At 48.4% G+C, this 19,486-nt stretch overlaps 1 protein-coding gene across 2 annotated transcripts; it reads left to right on the top strand.

The window, feature by feature from the left end:
- The first annotated feature begins 2,056 nt into the window (after positions 1–2,056).
- On the top strand, positions 2,057–18,943 carry ndst2a (N-deacetylase/N-sulfotransferase (heparan glucosaminyl) 2a). Of its 2 annotated transcripts, none has more exons than XM_040178700.2 (15): positions 2,057–2,207; positions 6,722–6,775; positions 6,917–8,410; positions 9,979–10,066; positions 10,852–11,006; positions 12,373–12,558; positions 13,746–13,874; positions 14,252–14,434; positions 14,529–14,625; positions 14,705–14,828; positions 14,910–15,084; positions 15,336–15,506; positions 15,855–15,964; positions 17,103–17,205; positions 17,524–18,943. In XM_040178700.2, the coding sequence occupies exons 3-15, from the start codon at positions 7,337–7,339 to the stop codon at positions 17,647–17,649; spliced, it is 2,721 nt and encodes a 906-aa protein (XP_040034634.1). In that variant the 5' UTR covers positions 2,057–2,207; positions 6,722–6,775; positions 6,917–7,336; the 3' UTR covers positions 17,650–18,943. The 2 variants fall into 2 exon arrangements, with proteins under 2 accessions (XP_040034634.1, XP_040034635.1); XM_040178701.2 differs by having other exon boundaries at positions 2,067–2,207; positions 6,725–6,775.
- The last annotated feature ends 543 nt before the right edge of the window (positions 18,944–19,486 follow it).

Raw genomic sequence — 19,486 nt, forward strand, 5'->3', positions numbered from 1 at the left:
TTGGGTTTTTCCGATACCGATCCTAAACAGCCTGAACCCAAACACAACTGAAGAAAAGTTTTTTTTCACTTCAAACTATGCACAATATATGAACTTTTGAAAGTTTACAGTATGATTACAGTGTTTCCCCTCTGTAACAGCGGAAGTGTAGTTAATTGGAATTTGGGGAATATTAATCATTTAATCTGAGATTCATGTTCATTGTGCAGAACTAAAGACATTTATTAAAAAGCATTTACGTTAGATTGACGCTCCTTGTTTGTCTCAAAGTATTGACGTGCAACACAGAAGAGCTGCATGAGGCACGAGAGCACTTCGCTTTTCTATTGTGTAGAGAAATAAATACGAACAGAAGGTAGATGGCTAGCTAGCTGCTGTAGCTACACAAGCGGTGAGCCATCGTTAGCTGCTGCGAGGACAGAGTTATCAGGCTGTTTCATTAGGGTGACCAAACGTCCTCTTTTCCCCGGACATGTCCTCTTTTTGAGACCTAACAAAAACGTCCGGGATTTTGCTTCGTCGTATATTTGTGTTTCTCTGGGTCTTTCACAAACTAGTTATTACGCCCATACAAGTGTTGTAAATGGTGTCTCACTTACGTTCCACCTTCTTGCGCGAGCTCTGACTGTAGAGAGAACAGTCATTGGTCGACCGATCTCAATGTTGCCAGATACACGATAATTATCCTCCAAATACGACCATTTTGAGCCTTTGGTACGATACTTCACCATTTCCAATCTGGCAACACTGAGCACTTTGCCGCCTCCACTAGCTGCGTTGTTTACAGCACGTGACATCTGCAGACATGCCGAAACTAAAGGTAAGTTTACGGACGAACTAAAAGAAAATACCATGTTTTCGCCTCGGCCGTGATGCTTCGGAAGCTTTTCTTATTTTAATATGTGGCTATATAAAGCATTTACTATTTATTATTTGTTTGTTATCATTATGGCTTCAATATATGGACAAGACACATTAAAGAAGCGCTGGACTAAATCCCACAAAAAAGATTTGTTTTACATTTGCACTTTTCAGTTTTGTTAAAGTTCAATAAATAGATGTTCATATAGTCATTTGTGTCATTTTTGTAATTTCATTTCACCAATATGGCGCCGGTGCTCGGTACATAATCCTACATGAGAGTGGTCAAATCAACTATTGCTAAGTAAAGGTTTGGAATAGCTCAAATTCAACGAACAATATCTATTTAACTCTCATTCATTACCAAAACAGCTGGGCATGGTGAAGTCTTTGGCCCTGCGTTTATTGGAGGCTGTTTAAGCCCCTTCTGCTGGAGCACAATTGTTTCTTCATTCATCAAAATTTTAGAATAACTATTACTCGCACTGTCAAATCCCCCCAAATGTGTTTTGACATTCGACGGGGCATTTATTTGAGTTCTTGTGAGAATTTCACCGAACTGCTCCGCGGCGCCCACAAGCCGCGCTCCTTCCTCCTCCTCCTCCTCCTCCTCCGCCTAGTGCTCGTGCAGTGCTGACACACAGGTGATGACGGTGAAATCCCCCGACGTCGTTTAGTGGTAAATTACTACCAGTACAGATAGTTTTAGGATGAAAAGAAATAAGCCTCGCCACAGCTCCGTCACTTTCTACCCTGTCTCCTCCACCTGTCACTCACCTAATCAGTTCATTCAGTGCACCTGCTAGTCACAAACACTACTGAGACATCACATATACGTGTCCCCATGTCTGCTGGTCCCCCCTGCCAGACAGATTGGGATCAATCTAAATCTATTACAAACTCAATTTGAATATTTAATTGTGCATTACTTTGATTACATTTTACATTTGATTTCTTCGTAAAATAATACAAAAGGTATCCAACCAACTCCTGGCTCCAACTCCATGACCTTTGACCTCTTCCCAGTTGCTACCGTGTGTTATATGTGTATATATATATATATACATACATATATATATACACACACACACACATACACACAACGCACCATTAGTCCTCCGCGTCATCATTAGCACTGACAGCTTAGCATCATGGTGTCTTCCTTTGGACGGAGGTAAACTTTTAGCCCCCCCCCCCGGCAGGACAGACTTGGTTGAGTCCGACTTCCAGTGGATCCAAGATGGCAGACCAAGCGGCGATGTGCTGAAGTTCACTTTGCACTCAGAAAGCTGGAACTCGTCCTCCATCCCTCCTGTCGGGTCGGGTCGTGTTGGGAGCGAATGCTGGTAGGTGCGACACCGCTGACGGACCCGTAACAGACACCGAGCCGAAGCCCTTTGAAGTCCGTGGAGGATCGGTAGTTAGCTGCCGTAGCATCCGCAGCTAACGTTAGCGTTAGCGTAGAGTGGTTCTCGTTAACGTTACGGGACTGAGGGCTGAGCCGGGAGTCTGTGCTATATGTCGGGTACTAATATGTCAACGTCAGCGCCACCGAGGGAGCAGTATACGAACAAGGTGCAGGTGACCGCTGCGCTCACGGCTGCGCCTCTAGTAAGCTGGCGTTAGCTACGCTAACATTAGCTACATTGTGATATGTACCAGAGCTAGCCCGTAGCATGCTATCCAGTTAGAATGACCGAAGAGCAAGCTGGAGATAAACAGTCCCCCCCGCTTTTTCAATAACATGTTATGGCACTTTATGTGTGATGACACCGACGTGCTCTTTAACGCGTATTCTTGCATTGTTAATTAAGGTGGCTCATTTGCGGTGTTACCAGCAGTGTAACGGTAACGTCCGCTGTGCGGTGACGAACGTGCCGTGTAGCTGACGGTCCTCGCACCGGGAGCTCCGGGCTGCGGGTCGCCCGCCGCAGGCACCACTCCCGGTCACCAAGACCCGTCACTCCGTCCATCCACCGGGCTGCGGGTCACAGTTGCAGGCACCACTCCCGGTCACTAAGACTCGTGACTCCGTCCATCCACCGGGCTGCTGGACTGCGTGTATGTTTGAGTCATGTCAAGGGAAATATTATAATATAAGGAACCGTAAAAAGTCACTTGTTGAACGAGGCTGGGGAGAAACCCGGTGTTGTCGTGCCTAGTGGGGCATTTCCAGCCCGGATCAAGTGTTGGACTGACTTGAGTTGCAGGCACGTTGCTGCCATCGGTCACTCTCTTGTGCAAAGTATCCCAGTTTGATCTGAATACAGATCCTGCAGGAGAGTAGAAAGGGTCACGTTGTAAAGGTCAGATTCTGTAACCTAGTTAACCTCTGATCAGGTGTCCCGTGGTCTTACTGATGGCGTTTCGGTGCTTCATAGGAATACTTTATTTACACTGCTGTGACTCCGTCCTGGCAGCAGCGAACGATAGCTACAGCAGCTAACGAGCCGTCTACCTTCTATTTATACTTATGTAAGTCAGTGTTTGCCTCCATCATTGAAGTCTGGGAGTTTTTTTCGTTGCTGCAATTGAGCTGCAGACGCAGAGACTTCCGTTCCTCGCGCGAATGACCGGCTAACAAAGCAAACTAAACATCCAAATAAAGCGTTCCGTTACGCGGTGGAAAGCGACGTGCTCTCGTGCTTCATGCGGCTCTTCCGTGTGGCACCTGCTGCGATCATGACGTCACCGTATCGGGACACACAAGGAGCGTCAATCCAACGGGTTAAAACAGGCACGAACTCCAAATTCATTAGTCTACATAAAGATTGAACATTATCATTAACTTTATTATTTTGTCTTTTGTAATTTGAAAACTGCTAATAAATGAAGCCATTTTTATCCATAAGAAAAAAGTAATATGTGACCCCCTTACTTGACTGAGCAAGCGAGGCAAAAACCCATTTTTTAATGTTTATTGCTCTGATCCAACAGCAGCGGCGCTCTGGTTTCCCCTCGGTATGAGTCGATATCTCAGGAGAGCCTGCAGAGAGGTTCTGAACGCTTATTTACAATGTGAACCTCACAAACACCTTTTGACCCAGAACTCTAGCATTAATTAGATTTCCACATTTGCTCAAGTGATGATATTTTGGTCAAAGGCTGCAACTAATCATTTCTTTGATTAATTGGATTAAAAAAAGCAGAATTTAAAAAGTATTACTTTACAACCCTGTATTCTAAAACTGCAAATTTACAGTGCAAAATAAAACTTCAGAAAGTGCAAAAAAGGGTTGCTCCGTCAACATAATAATAATAATTCATAAATATACAAATCGGAAAACTTGACAGGGTTTATTTGAACGTCGGGGCTTGTTGTTGGACCTCTGGTGCCGGGCCATAGAGAAGGAAAAAAATTCTATTTGACATTTTGTTTTGAAAAATTGCCTTGTCCTTGTTGACGCATTTCCAAGCGCTGGCGGGTGCAGTTTCTACTACTCCTCCGCTGGTCTGTAAACATTTTTCCAACATTGAACAGTCTTCAACAATTTGAAATGAGGTAGATAATTTGCTCAGATGATTAATGGGCGTTCCTGTACTACCTGTTGAGATCAGGGCGTCCGTATTGTTTTTGTGTTGAGTGGTTAAGTTCATAACTTCCATCACCAGAGCGCTGACACAGTGACGATGTCCCGTCGTTCAAACTGTCCGGCTGCTTTGCATGAAGCTGAGCCGAACCTTTGTAAGCGCAGCGATCATCACCTCCTGTGATGTCTGTCTGGTGGTTGGTGCTGACGCTCACTTTGGTGGATATTTTTAGATGTCACAGCCAGGTGTGTTTGAGCAGGATAAACTCATCAGTCACTCCTGGAAAAAGGCATTGAACACTAACAAAATACAGTAGTTATGCATTTTCTGGAGTTCATGATTCAACGCCGATCCAAAAGAGGGTGTTTGCAGATCCAGTGATCTCAAACCTGACAAATCAAGGGTTTCTTTCACAATGATGCTCTTTCAGTGCCGGTTGATCTGCAGCACTGCAAAAAGGAAAAGATGTAGTGACTGATTTTAGTCAGCCACCCGGCTGGGTGGAGAAGATCCTGCAACAGATTCCAGGTCTTTAGTTTACTTTTTATTGTTCACAACTGATGCTACACAACCTTCTACAACTAGTCTCCGTCTTTAGTTGTGGTTGCGGTGCCAACTGTGCGATGTCCCCGTCCCCCATGCACCATCACCCCTGTCACTTCCCCATATGTAAAAGTCCTGGCACGCTAACATTCACTGGCTTGCCTCGTGTTTATCAGCCTGTGAGTGATGCTCCTTCTCTTCCCTCGCAGAGGAGACACCACGTCAGAGGAGCTCCGTCAGTGTAGAGGTGACAGAACACCACCTGGCGCTTCTCGGTGGAGCGCTCTGATGATGGTGCTCTGAGGCATGATGGGAAGAAGGGGCTGAAGCCCGCTGGAGCGGTTTGCTTCAGCCGTTGAAGGGCATTATTGGTGGTTTGTCTGGAAGGAGTAGCAGGAGGGGGAACAAGTGGAGACACGGCAGGTCGGCTGTAATGACTAGTTTGTTCAGGAAGCGCCGCCCTCTTTCCCCACCATGACTGCGGTCTACGGAAGGTTTTTCAAAGGTGTTTGATTTTATGTCATGGAACTGGGGATGTTTCCATGGTGCTAAAACTGTTGTAACTTGGATAATGAAGTGGTACTTGTAAATCCTCTCAGGTAGCAGTCGAGTGTTGAATATAATTTCCCCTTGTTTCACAATTTTTTTTCTTAATCTTTGTTTCTTAACGTTGTGTTTCCTTCCTTAAATGTACGAAGGATGTCAGTGTTCTGCGAGTTCCCCGGATGGAAACCAGTTCTACTCATTTGTTTCGTGGTAGTCCTTTTATTTTGATGTGGCCTTGGATTCTATGATTCATCTGTGAAATAACTTTTAATGTTATTTGGTGGTTGACGGTTGTTGTTTTGGGTGAGATTTTAGCTTAGTTGGGTTCACTGCTTCTCTTCACCTGTCGGTGTCGCTGCCTAAGCCCCGCCCCCCTGGCCTACATTATGCTTTATTGAAGATACTTGAAACTAGAGATTGAGACCATGATTACAATGTTTACTGAGGGAATGAATCAAACTCGCTAGCCCCCTGATTACAACACTGATGCAAAGCTAGCAGTGTGGAACAAGAGAGCCTCGCAACCAGAGAGTGGAGCAGCATCCACGCAGCGCCAAGCACCACCCTCACCTCGTTCTACATGCAAATACTATGAATACAGAACCAAATGATGGGTAACAAATATGCTAACTGCCAAGGTAGGCGTCGCTGCTTAGCAACCGCCCTTCCAGGTCATGTTGGATATTGAGTTTCTATGTATTTAACTGAACATGTCTCCCATTGTGGTCCATGTTGTGGACATTCTGTCCTCTGTGGTCATGCTTTTTCCCCAGCTGTAAGTTCCCATGTCAAAGCGTTCATGTCCTCAGTGCTCCTCTACATGGCCCTGCGCTCTCCTGGATACCGGCCTTAAATATTATACCCATGAGCCTGGGCAGGAGTTGCTACGGTGGTGAAGTTGGTCAGAGGCTGCTGACAGTTTTATCGTAACTCTTTACCGCGACCATAACGCCAAACACGCAATAGAAGTGGAAGCTCCATGATGTGATGTTTGTTGCTGCCGAGTTCTGGACTTACAAACTGCCCACATACTAGGTGTTGTTTACTTAAACTTTGTTGTTGTACTAGTTATTCATTATTTACGTCCTAATCCTTGAACTGCTCCAGCTAACGGATGATTGACTACCTCCCCCTGAATGACGCCTCCATACCTCAAGTAGACAATAGACTTCTTTTCATCATTTCAGCTTCATCCAAGTGTCATTTCCTTTCTCCTCCTCCCCCTTCCTTCTCTCTCTAGCAGGAGTCCTTTGCATGGATCTGGATCAGTTTTCTAATCGGCAGTGTTTTCCAGGTGAGTCTCCATTTGAACTCTGAGCCATCTTGGTCAAATAGTTCAAAGTGATTAGCAAATGGCATTTTTTCCTAATAGGTCCACAGGTTTTAAAATGTAAGCTGTTCGTTGTTCATCTCACCCTCTGTCCTCATCCTCTAGGTGTCATTCTGGGATGTCCAGGCTAATGGTCCAGGGGGGCTCAGCCCTGAAGCACAGAGACTACTCAAGCCCTACAGATGGACACATCCACGTGTAGAAACCTGCTCAGCTGCTTGAGACAGAACTTCCCCCTCTTTGATCGCCTAATATTAGACACTCGATCCATCAAACAATCGTCCAGCCCGTCCTCCTTGCATTCAGGCGCTCAGTGTGCCATGCGCTGCAGGGCGAGAGGTGGCAGGCAGGTAATGGATGATGTTGGCCATGGTGACCTGAAGTAAATGGCTATTCCTCAGCACAGATCAGTGCCGGTGTCTACTGCTCGATCCTCCTCCTCTCACCCCCCCTCTACCTTTCTGCTCTCCTTCCCCGTGGACTGCTGCCGCTCGCTGCCCGGTGCAGCCTCCCCCCTCCAACACCATGGTAGGGGCTGGCTTGGGTGTGTGGAAGCTACTGCGAGGCGTTCGCCAGCTGGAGCTCCACCGCCTCATCCTGGCGCTCATCATCTTCTGCGTGCTGTCTATGGCCTTCCTCGCTTACTACGTCTCCAACAGCCCCAAAATCAAAGAGGCCCCCCCCATGCCCTTCAGTGACTGCGGGGGAGGGGGGGTGATGTCGCTGGGAGCGAGCACGGCAGCCGCTGGAGGAGGGTCAGGAGCCCAGAGGGCACCTCTTCACCTCCCCCAACGGCAGGGCCGGCTGCGGCAGGTGAAGGCGGTGGACTACTCCAGGACGGAGCCTGTGGTTCTGGTGTTTGTGGAGAGCATCTACTCCCAGCTGGGCCAGGAGATCGTGGCCATATTAGAGTCCAGTCGCTTCCACTACCGGACAGAGATCGCTCCGGGTAAAGGAGACATGCCCACGTTGACTGAGCACAACCGTGGGCGCTACACGCTGATCATCTATGAAAACGTGTTGAAATATGTCAATCTGGACGCCTGGAATCGCGACCTACTGGACAAGTACTGCACTGAGTATGGAGTCGGCGTCATTGGCTTTTTCAAAGCGAATGAAAACTCTCTCCTCAGTGCACAGCTCAAAGGTTTCCCCCTCTTCCTACACTCACACCTGGGACTCAGGGACTACCGGATAAACCCCAATGCTCCTCTACTCTACATCACCAAGCCCAACCAGGTGGAGCAGGGCTCTTTACCAGGGGATGACTGGACCATCTTCCAGTCAAACCACTCTACCTATGAACCAGTTCTTCTGGCCAGCACCAAATCCTCTGAGGCGCTGGCTCACGTTGGACCCAGCCCCTTGCGGGCCCTCCATGCCACGGTGGTCCAGGACTTGGGGCTCCATGATGGCATTCAAAGGGTTCTCTTTGGGAACAATCTCAACTACTGGCTCCACAAGCTGGTGTTTGTTGACGCCATCGCCTACCTGACCGGGAAGAGGCTGTGCTTGTCCTTGGACCGCCACCTCCTGGTGGATGTGGATGATATCTTCGTTGGCAAGGAGGGAACCCGGATGAAGGTGTCTGATGTGGAGGTGGGTGACCTGGCATGCGACGAGAGAAATGCTGCTTTAGTTGCCTCTCCGCTTGCATGGGGTTGAATGTGAGCTGGTTCAGACGTACTTTAAACTAAAGCTTCAAACTAAACAATAACAGCATACTAACTGCACACTGCAGCACCTCTAAATAGCGTTTACGCGCCTTCTTTTCTGCCGATAGAATAATCAATAAATAACAAATAAATTTGGTGTCATAGAAGTGAATATTTAGACGGCCTCACACATCTCTGTAGTGTAACGCCAGCGCCACGTGCCCAATCAAATCTATTTGAAACACTGGTAGCAGAATAATTCAAGCAAACAGGGTGGCGCTGACTTTGGGTGTTTTCTGTTCTGCCCTAAAGGACGACCTGCGCCATCCTGCACTCCCCACAAAGAAATGCATTAATGCTTCACACCGTTTTAAACAATCTCCACTTATCCGTATGAAAATGCTCCAAACACAACAAGTTAGAAAACGTGTTGTGCGAATGAGTCCGGAGACGTGCACCCGGCGAGGCGCATGTCCACTTCCCACTGACGCTGAGGAGAAAAGCGAGGCGTTGAATCTCTCGACGAGAGGACGCTGAACACAGAGATATCCGTACCACTTCTCCCAGACAAACCCCACTGCAGAGTAAAATAACCACGAACCAGAAGTGCCCCTCACCCTTTGACGTCTTCATCACATTCTGAATTGTAATGAGCGAGATGCGTCCTGCCGCCACCGTACGCGCCTCAGCGACCGTTCAGCGCCTTCTGCCCTCTTTCTAGGCTCATTTTACACTCGACCCGCTACGGGAGCCGTCGCTCTGACACATCAGACGATTCCAACAGGTTCACCAGAGCCGGACTTGGGAAAAGAATGCAGACATGAGACGGCACTAAGACCTCTTCCAGAGTAGTTTGTCTTCACTCTATCAGAGTAAAAGTGTCCATGAGTACTGTCCACACACATGTGTCTTGATACCGTTAGGGATTTCTTTTCATGCAATTGATTTATTTCTTCACCAGTAACCTACAAACTGATGGTTACACATCAGCACACTCTCAGGGGCTCCTGTCCAGATGAAGTAGATCCAGAGTTACTACACTGCTACCATTTTTGGAGCAGAGGCCAAAAAAACAGCCAGAGTTTAAAGAATGGTCGTCAGCAGGAAATCTGTTGGCACTAAAGACTGCACAGGGCGTTGGTCCTGTTCAGTGTGTATGAGAGCGGTGGGGGCGTCATGACTGGTGGGATATTTAAATGTCAGCCACCTGTACAAGAGCGACGCCAGACGCCCAACGATGCCCCGCTTGTAGTCTATTGTGCAGTTGATGCACTGAGATGTGAGGAATGATCTCCGAACATTGGAGGCTTCACCAGCACTGGCGGAGAAAACCCCCCCAAGCATCAGGTCTAAATGACTGATGCAGAGAACCGACGTGTTCTGTCTGCGAGCTAGAATGTATTTATCTGCTAGCTGTGAGAACTGATTCATATGATCCCCTCTAAGTCTGACTAAGCAACTCTTATAAGTATTGAATGAAACCAGTAAGCTGTGTTTTTCATCCTTCCACAGGCATTACTCAATACTCAAAACAAGCTGAGAGCGCTGGTCCATAATTTCACCTTCAATTTGGGATTTTCTGGAAAGTTCTACCACACAGGTATGGATCATCTGACCTTCTTTTATGGACAAAGCTTTGTTTTAAAACAGAGCTTTGTTTCTTTGCCTTTCCTGTGTAGGAGCTTTGACATCTAATTTATGCAGGAAAAAGCCAGTCATAAAACTGCTCTCTCCAGAGCCCGTGCTTGGTTTGTCCCTTCGAGGCTACCATAGAAACGTGTGACATAGCCCGGTTTCCTGGACAACCTAGCACCAACCACACACGCAGGGCTCGGGGGATCCCAGGACCTGGTGTTTCCAGTCACTGAAAGATCCTGGGAAATTATTTCAACATTGTCCGTTAGCAGAGGATGATGCCGGCTTGATCATGCCAAGCAGTCCTTGGACATTAACTGTCATTAACAATCTAAACCCTGAAGGGGATCTGCTCTCATTCCCGTCAGAATGCAGGGCCCTACAAAGTCAGCCGCCTGCTGTAGAAACACTCCCCACTGCCCCGCGTTCACCAACAAAACATTTATTCACTATCAAGATCTCTGCCGGTACGGACTACCAATGGGAGCCTTCGGGTACCCCTAACCCTCTAAAGTGTTCAAATAAAACCGGTAGTAACTATACAGTTTCTTTCTGCACGGCGCTCTAGAATGAAACAACGCACACGTGTCTGTCTACATTCTGTGTAGCCCATTGGAATCCTTTTATGTAAAGTAGCAAGAGGTCAGCTGCACTAAGAACTGCTCAATTCATAAGCAACGTGGACACGGAAAGGTCAGGCCACGTTAGTCTGCATGCCAACATCTGTGTGCTGTGTCCACGGGATTTTAGGTACTGATGAAGAGGATCTGGGAGACGACATGCTGCTGCAGCACAGGATGGACTTCTGGTGGTTCCCTCACATGTGGAGCCACATGCAGCCTCACCTCTTCCACAACGTCAGCGTCTTGGCAGAGCAGATGAGGCTCAACAAGGTCTTCGCTCAGGTCAGATGCACCATCACTGCCGGCCTGGCAGCTGTGGGTGTATGGAAAGAGGGAGGAGCATAATCTGTGGCTACCTGGGTAGAGTCCGCGGTGACCTCTTATGTGCAACCTCTTTCTATAGGAGAGCAGCAGTTGGTGGTGTACACCATCAGCAAGCTGGACAGCTGAAGATTATATCTGAAAAACCAAAACAAGTAGAGTATCAAGGCCTCAAACTTAACGATGGCCTCCCCTCCTCTGTACAGTGGTTCCCCTGGTGCACAGCAGTATCTGGGCTGATGTCACACCTCTTCTAGCCCAACAGGAGATTTTTGTGCAATTAACCTGATGTGTAAAGTGCTCAGAAGCCCCCATGTCCGTATACGCAGGGAGGCCATACGTGTCCCAATGCTCTGTGGGCTTGGAAGGTTTCTTGAGGCTGTGATTGTCACGGAGGGCACAGCAGGGCTGTTGCCTCGGCTCTCTAGTCAAACCCAAGGAATGTCATCCGTGCATGTTTACGGGTATGATTCTCGCTTCGGGTGCGAGAGGTCCCGGGTTCAGATCCCGGACGAGCCCCCATTTGTTACGTCCACAAAGTGAAACAATAACTTAACAACCAAATTAAACAGTCAGTCAAAGTGATGTTCAAAAATTGAGTTTATTAAATGACAACTGAAGTTTTACAAATGTGGTGGAGGTAGGTACAATATAGTTGTGCCAAATAATCACTGAACAAACCAAAACTAGGCCTAACTAAATCTGTCTTCTGGACAAAAGGCTGACTGAGTTCTCTACAAACGGCAGTTTACAAAACATACAGGGGTTTGCAACAACCACTAAACCTAGTGTGTCTAGACATGAAAAGACTCTAGGTGCAAAAGTGTACAGGGTACCCCGACTTACCGATGCCCTTACCACACCTAATCGCCAATTTCCCCCTGGAAACAAGTCTTCACAATGACTTATTTGTCACTGCAAATGAGACCGCCCCCCTAAAAGCCCACATGGTGCCTCTTTTGTGTGCAGCCCACTCAGCAGCTGGCAAACTCTGCACAGGTGGACTCCAATCACCTCCATTAACTCTGGATCCTGGAAGCACCTGCAAGACAAGGGGGAGGGGCAGAACCACACAGGAGCAAAGCTCTGCAGGCCCGTGTGGCCCTGCATGCATGTAGCTCCATATCAAGAGTACAGAAGGAAGTGCTTCTTTTTGAGTTGATTAGGTGACCGTGGACCCTACGGGGCTGGAGACTTGTCTTGGTAGCCTGTCCGTCAGTGTTGTGTGTAGGCAGCTGTGAGGTCTCTAACCGGGTAAAGCGATGTAGACCCACGTTTGCTCGCCTCCCTCCTGACTCTCTCTCTTCTCCACACTCCTCCCTTCCAGGAGCATGGCATCCCAACGGACATGGGCTATGCGGTAGCTCCGCACCACTCCGGTGTTTACCCGGTTCACAGCCAGCTGTACGAGGCCTGGAAGGCTGTGTGGGGCATCAAGGTAACCAGCACCGAGGAGTACCCCCACCTGAGGCCCGCTCGCTACCGCCGGGGCTTCATCCACAACGGGATCCAGGTCAGTCCACAGGCTGCTGCCACTGCAGCAATGGGAGTGATCCATCGGCTACGATGAGGGTTCTGTGGGCGGATCGCTGCACATGTTGGTAGAGAGAAAAGACATGGGACACAGTTCATGTTCCTCAAACAACTCTGACTTCTCCCCTTAAACAGCTGACATTTTGACAAGAGGACCTTGCTATGAGCTGATTTCCTGTTAAAAGGGTAACATGCCTCACGTTCGAAAACCAGCTTGAGTTGAGCGGAGAGACACACACACACACACACGATAAATCGATCGTCTGAACTGGGCCGAAGTTCACTTGAATCCACACAGACGTCCCTGGACTTGGTTTCCATCACTCAGGTGCACGGGTCAGAGATGAGACGAGTGAAGAGTAGAAGCAGTCGTCACATTCTCCACTCAGAAAATCAGATGAAATATTCTGGATTGTTGAAGTTTATTTGTACATTACTTTAGAGAAAGCCGTCTCCAAGAAACTTCCATCCGATATAGTGGCGTCATGTTGAGCGCCACATTAACGTACAATCAGTAGTTTGTAGGTATGAGGTTCCACACCGTCTCTCTGGTAGGATCACGTTACAACGTGATGCACACTCCTTTGTGCACACGGAGTCATCATAAATTGGCTGGTTCCTGTTTTTCTACTGTCTGCTGCACCACTGTTGAAGTGTCATCGGGTCGCAGGACGGACAGACGGCGGCTCTAGCTGCACCTGATCACACAACTTCATTACATTACATGTCATTTAGCTGACGCTTTTATCCAAAGCGACGTACAATAAGTGCATTCAACCATAGGGTACAAACTCAGGAGAACAAGAAAGTGCAATTTCCTCAAATAAGCCAATTTACAATTTGCTATAGATGAGTGACGTTACAAGTACAATTTAAGTGCTACAATTTGTTAGTCTTTAGTCGAGGTAGAGTCTGAAGAGGTGTGTCTTTAGTTTGCGGCGGAAGATGTGAAGGCTCTCTGCAGTCCTGGTGTCTTCAGAGAGCTCGTTCCACCATTTCGGCGCAAGGACAGCGAAGAGTCGAGACCTAGTCGAGTGTTTTGCTCTCAGTGAGGGAGGGACGAGTAGTTTTGCAGATGCAGAGCGGAGAGTACGGGTTGGGACTTCACCTAGAGAACTGGTTTACAAATCTCCTCCCATCCGCCAATGACCTCCTTGTGTGTTTCAGGTGTTGCCCAGGCAGACCTGTGGTCTGTTCACCCATACAATCTTCTATAACGAATACCCAGGAGGCTCCAAGGAGCTGGACAAGAGCATCAGAGGGGGGGAGCTCTTCCTCACTGTCCTCCTGAACCCTGTAAGTCTGGAACTGGTCTCCCGTGACGCTCGTCCGACTAAACCAACACGCCGCCAGAACAAGCTCTTGCTTACACGAAAGGACAACAGCTGGATGTGGAATAGTTATATTAGTAATTAGTTCGATTAATCAACGTCATAAAGCAGAAGTACAAAATAAAACCACTTCAAAAGTTCAGTCAACGACTGAGACGAACGACCAAGAGCCGGCGTCCTCCTGCGGGCCTCAGCCTCCCCGTCATAAGAGCGCACACACTGTAGTATTTGGTCTATTTATGGCACCTTCCCATTTCCTTTCTATGATATCATTTAGTTGTGTTGTTCCGTATGTTGTCACCATATTTTTGTATTTTGAAGCACTGCGTCCTCTCAATCCAGATCAGCATCTTCATGACACACCTGTCCAACTACGGCAACGACCGCCTGGGCCTGTACACCTTTGAGTCTCTGGTGAAGTTTGTCCAGTGTTGGACCAACCTCAGGCTGCAGACGTTGCCCCCCCTCCAGCTCGCCGAGAAGTACTTCCAGATCTTCCCCGAGGAAAGGGACCCGCTCTGGCAGGTCAGAGGATTCATTTTAGTTTTGGAAGTTCACACTTTTAAATGAAATCCCAACGTTGTTTGTAATAAATTGTGTTGCTGTGATCCTCTTTCAGAACCCTTGTCACGACAAGAGACACAAAGATATCTGGTCTAAAGAAAAGACCTGCGACCGCCTCCCCAAATTCCTTGTCATTGGACCACAGAAAACCGGTACCCTTGTCCCTCTGCGTCCATTCGTCCTCATCGGAGTCTCTCTCCTGCTTATTCTAAAAGCTGCGTCTTTCTCAAGGCACCACGGCGCTTCATTCCTTCCTGAGCCTCCACCCAGCCGTCACCAGCTCCTTCCCCAGCCCCAGCACATTTGAGGAGATCCAGTTCTTCAGCGGAGCCAACTATGATAACGGGATCGACTGGTAAAGACGTGGACTCTGCCTTCAACAACGTAGGATTACAATGGATACAATGTAACGCGGAGGCTTGTTTGTGATCTGCAGGTACATGGACTTCTTCCCATTCCCTTCCAACGTCAGCACAGATTTCACGTTTGAGAAGAGCGCAAACTACTTTGACACCGAGGCGGCGCCTAAAAGAGCTGCTGCCTTGCTCCCCAGAGCCAAAGTCCTGGCAGTGCTCATCAACCCGTCGGACCGGGCCTACTCCTGGTACCAGGTGGGAACTTGTTGCTCCGCGTGTTGTTTCCTACAGCTGGGAGTGCTCCTCCTCAACGTAGCCTCTGCGCTTCGCTGCTGGTGCGCCGTCACATTGGTCTTTTCTATTTAGTGTGGCTTTTTATTTCAAATGTGTTCATTTTTGTTGACTTACTAGCTGATTGTTTTTTTCATGTTCGTACCGTAATGCCCCAAAACGACCAAGTCACATTTTATACACTGTGGTAAACCATTTGTTTGTGTGGAGCGCAGCACCAGAAGGCCCACCAGGACCCTGCAGCCTTAAACAACACTTTCCATGCAGTGGTGACAGCGGGCCCCTCTGGCCCCAGGGACCTGCTGGCCCTCCAGAGACGCTGCCTTCTCCCCGGGGCCTACGCGCCTCACCTGGAGCGCTGGCTGCAGCACTACCAGCCCAGCCAGGTACGTGCACGCCACGCCCCAAGTTTACGTTCTGGTTAAACTCCTTGAAACATCTGGAGGAATACAAACGTCATGAATCACGTTACATCTGCAAAACCTCAAACTCTGCATCTACTCACCTGGTTCCTGGTGATCACAACTTGTGATCTAATAAAATGTCAATAAGCCATAGGCTATAAAACCTCTGCAAAGTGAATATATTTGGCTGTGCATGGTGTTCCTGTTCAACTACGCTGTCAGAAGTGTGTGTGTTGATGTCCTTCATCCCCACTGTGTAGTACGGATGATGTCTGACAGGTGTGAACCCGACCAGCTGCTTCTCACCCCATGAACCTCTGTGTGTTCCAGCTGCACATCGTGGACGGAGCCCTGCTGAGGTCCAACCCCACTCAGGTGATGGAGGGGATCCAGAGATTCCTCGGCGTCACTCCCATCTTCAACTACACCCAGGCTCTAATGTGTGTACCGCACACGCATACAGACACACATTCCTACACCGTGTGTGGTGGAGATTCTCATCTCTGATTAAAGCATTGAATACCAAAGTCTCACACCTGACATGGCTGTAAATTCCTAAACATTTAATTAGACATCTTTGAGCTTTTACTCTACAAACAAAACAAAGTCGACCCTTGAACCAACAATTCTTAGTCATAAATTATCTTATGCAAATATTTGGTGCACTTATCAATGGAAGCCAGCAAAGGAATCCACCACCACATTGTATCCGCTGCTACACACACAGATCCTCCCACAGCCAGGCCCACACGCCACATTATCACTGTTCAATCAGGAATGACCTTACCTTTGCCCTGTTCAGCAAAAGAACACAAGTCCCAGCTTTTTTGGATGCTGAACACCAAGCGGGTGTGTGTCTCCGTTTCAGGGTCTGATTTTATGGATTTTTTACTGGCTGCGGAAGCTGCCGCTCTCCCCCACGGGGGGTCGGCCACGATTCTATTTACTGACCGTTCTATAAAGAGGCGGGGCTTAAAAATCGTCCAGGAAGCGCCTGAGAATTGAAATAACTGCATCTCCGCTCTTTGCTGTTGGCCTCCACTAAAGTGAAACCTGTCCTCACACTAGGCAAACGTAAAGGAGCGGTGCAAGCGTCTTCATCTTTTATAGGCGTGAAGCCCCTGGAAGCTTTTCTCTTTTTTTCAGGCAAATTTGAGAATTATTTGGTGTGTGTGTGTGTGTGTGTGTCTGTGTGTGTTTCACACCTAAACACACTCCAATGGTTCCCTTCATAAATATGCCAGTTTTAGTGTGTAAATGCATTTTCGAGCAGAGGCCCGCGTTAGACCTCCTGCGTTAAACCCCCCGGCTGCCGCGGCGCGCTGGACACCTTCTCGAACGCATCGCAACGAGCCCGATGCTTCGCCCGCTCGTGTCCCTTGCACTTATTTGGTTTTATTTATATATGATATATTTTTCCGATTCTAATGTCTAACAATACGGACAAATAAAACATTCTTGGTCTGAAAATTGCAATAATATCGCAATAAATGTCGGTGCAATAATGGCACAACAACTGTTTGATCTGGTGACCGTCCTACATGGGACACATGCTTAATGAACTGTGTGCGTGTGCAGGTACGATGACAGCAAAGGCTTCTGGTGTCAGCGGGTGGAAGGAGGTCGAGCAAAGTGTCTGGGGAAGAGTAAAGGCAGGAAGTACCCAGAAATGAGTCCTGAGGTACAGCTACGTCTCACCTGCTTCTCCACCCATAGCAGCACAGAAAAGCTCCACATTTATATCCTCCAGCTGCTGGAAATAGTTACGTTTATTTTGAAAAATGAGCACTTTTAGGAAACTGCCTTTTTAATAAGGAAAAGTAGAGCTGCTTTTGAAGGTTTACATCTTTAGTAGGAACCAGTTGTTGTTCTGTTGCTTAGAAACACAGGATTTGTTCACATATATTGCAAAACACCAGAGCATTGATATTAGAGAGACGCACCTCCGTATGCTGTGTGCAGTTCTTTTGACCTCTGACCCTTCTCTCTGCGTGTGCAGTCCCGGGCCGTCCTGGCCGAGCACTACCGCGAGCACAACATGGACCTGCTGCGTCTGCTGAACCGGCTGGGCCACGCGCTGCCGTCCTGGCTCCGCCAGGAACTCCAGAGCACCAGCTGGAGCTGAGGCCACACCCCCACTCATGCAGAAGGACAAACCCGCCACAGGAGAAGCCGGGACCGGAGTCTGGGTGAGCCTGCGTTTGGCTCTGGGTTAAACTGGACTAGCTGGACTATCGGGGGCGGAGCTGATGTCCCTCAGGGTCGCTCTGTTTGAGGAGGACACCAGCCGACTCGCCCTGTAACGCCGGATCCGTTGCCATCGTCCTGCCAGCACTGGGCAGCTCTCTGCCTCCATCAGTGTGTGTGGATCCAAAGGACTGGGTGACCAGCAGGTTTGGGGAATAAAGAACGATCAGTCGGCCTTAAAGTGTCTAACGTGGAGTCGGGAGGGGGACACACGTCTCCGATGGGAGACAAAATGTCCAACGGGCGGAATAAGACTGTCCACATGCTGCGCACACGCGTGTTCACTGACACGCGGTAGATGTGAATAGCAGGTCTGGTCCAGGCTCAGCTCGTCACCGCGTCCTGTCAGCAGGTCGATGCTTTTACCTCCATCGCACAGGTCATTAGTGTCGCTGCGCCGTCCTGCTGCTGACGCAGGACTGGATTTTTAGTCTTCATATTTCGTGACCAGAACATGAAAGTTGACGTCAACGCTCTGGATGAACTAACGGCTGGTTTTGTTTTACTGGCTGCTGAGGCTCATGGGTACTGTAGCGTGAGCAGCTGTTCAGCAGCACAAGTTAAAACTTTTGATCCGGTTTAACTTTACAAAAGTTACAAACATGAAATAAATGTTCCACATTAGTCAGAGACAGCGGTTACCTTTTAATGGGTTTTTAGGGATTTAGTGTTGCACTTTGTCTCCCAAGAGACGAGTCAAACCAACGATGGCCGAGCTCCTCCAGCACCGCAGAGACCTCATAGCTTTGACTCCAGACTCACCGTGAATAACTAGCACGCGGGTTACACAGAGGGCACCTGGACCACGGGGAAGTACGACTTGGTCCTTGTTATTTATTTAGTCATCAAGCTGAACGCGTTTTCACCAGTTTAATAGTGAGAACTGGTTTGCAGCTGTACAGGGATCCTGCCGTGATGCGTCCTTGAGCCATTCAAGCCCACCGTGGGACGAGCACCTCGGCCAGTAGCAGGAACAACACCTGTGAGAAATCTTCTGGGAAAGCAGCACAGAATGCTGAACACACACACACACACACACTTTAGTCTCTACCAGAGGACCAGGGGTCAGAACCAGTATGGAGACCAATCAGAAGCTGCTGTCTTGTTTGTTTTGTATAAATGTCAAAAAGACCCACCGTGTATTATCTCTAATAAACGCAGGTTGGAAGCAACGGCTGACGCGTCTTTTCTTCCCTCAACCCACCTTCGTGTTGCCTGGAACTGTAATCAACTTTGAAGGAAAAACAAAGTGACATTTAATATAATCTCATTGTCCTCGTGTTTGGAAGGTGAGTATTTTAGGTGGTTCATGGACTGATGCCTGTGCTGGTGTCGCAGGGACGACTACCATGCACGTCCAAGTGGGCGACTGTGGGTGAGTGGGGAGCACGAGCGTCCTCCAATCAGAGGGTTGTCTGTTTGATCCCAGGCTCTGCTAAACGACGACGTGTCCTTGGGCAAGACACTTAACCCAACATTGCTCCTGTAGCTGCGACAGCAGTGTGTGGATGTTAGTGACTGATGGGCAGGTGTCACTGTGTGTGGTTCTCCTGTCATCAGTGCGTGAATGGATGAATGATGTCATGTAGTGTTAAAGCGCTTTGAGTGGTCAGAAGACTAGAAAAGCGCTATACAAGTACAGGCCATTTACCAAGCACGTCCATCAACAGTCCCACGTGGCCTGTGAGTGTTTATAGTCAGTCAAAATACAAATG

This window comes from Gasterosteus aculeatus, chromosome 6 (genome assembly GCF_964276395.1).
Source record: "Gasterosteus aculeatus chromosome 6, fGasAcu3.hap1.1, whole genome shotgun sequence".
Lineage (NCBI taxonomy): Eukaryota > Metazoa > Chordata > Actinopteri > Perciformes > Gasterosteidae > Gasterosteus > Gasterosteus aculeatus.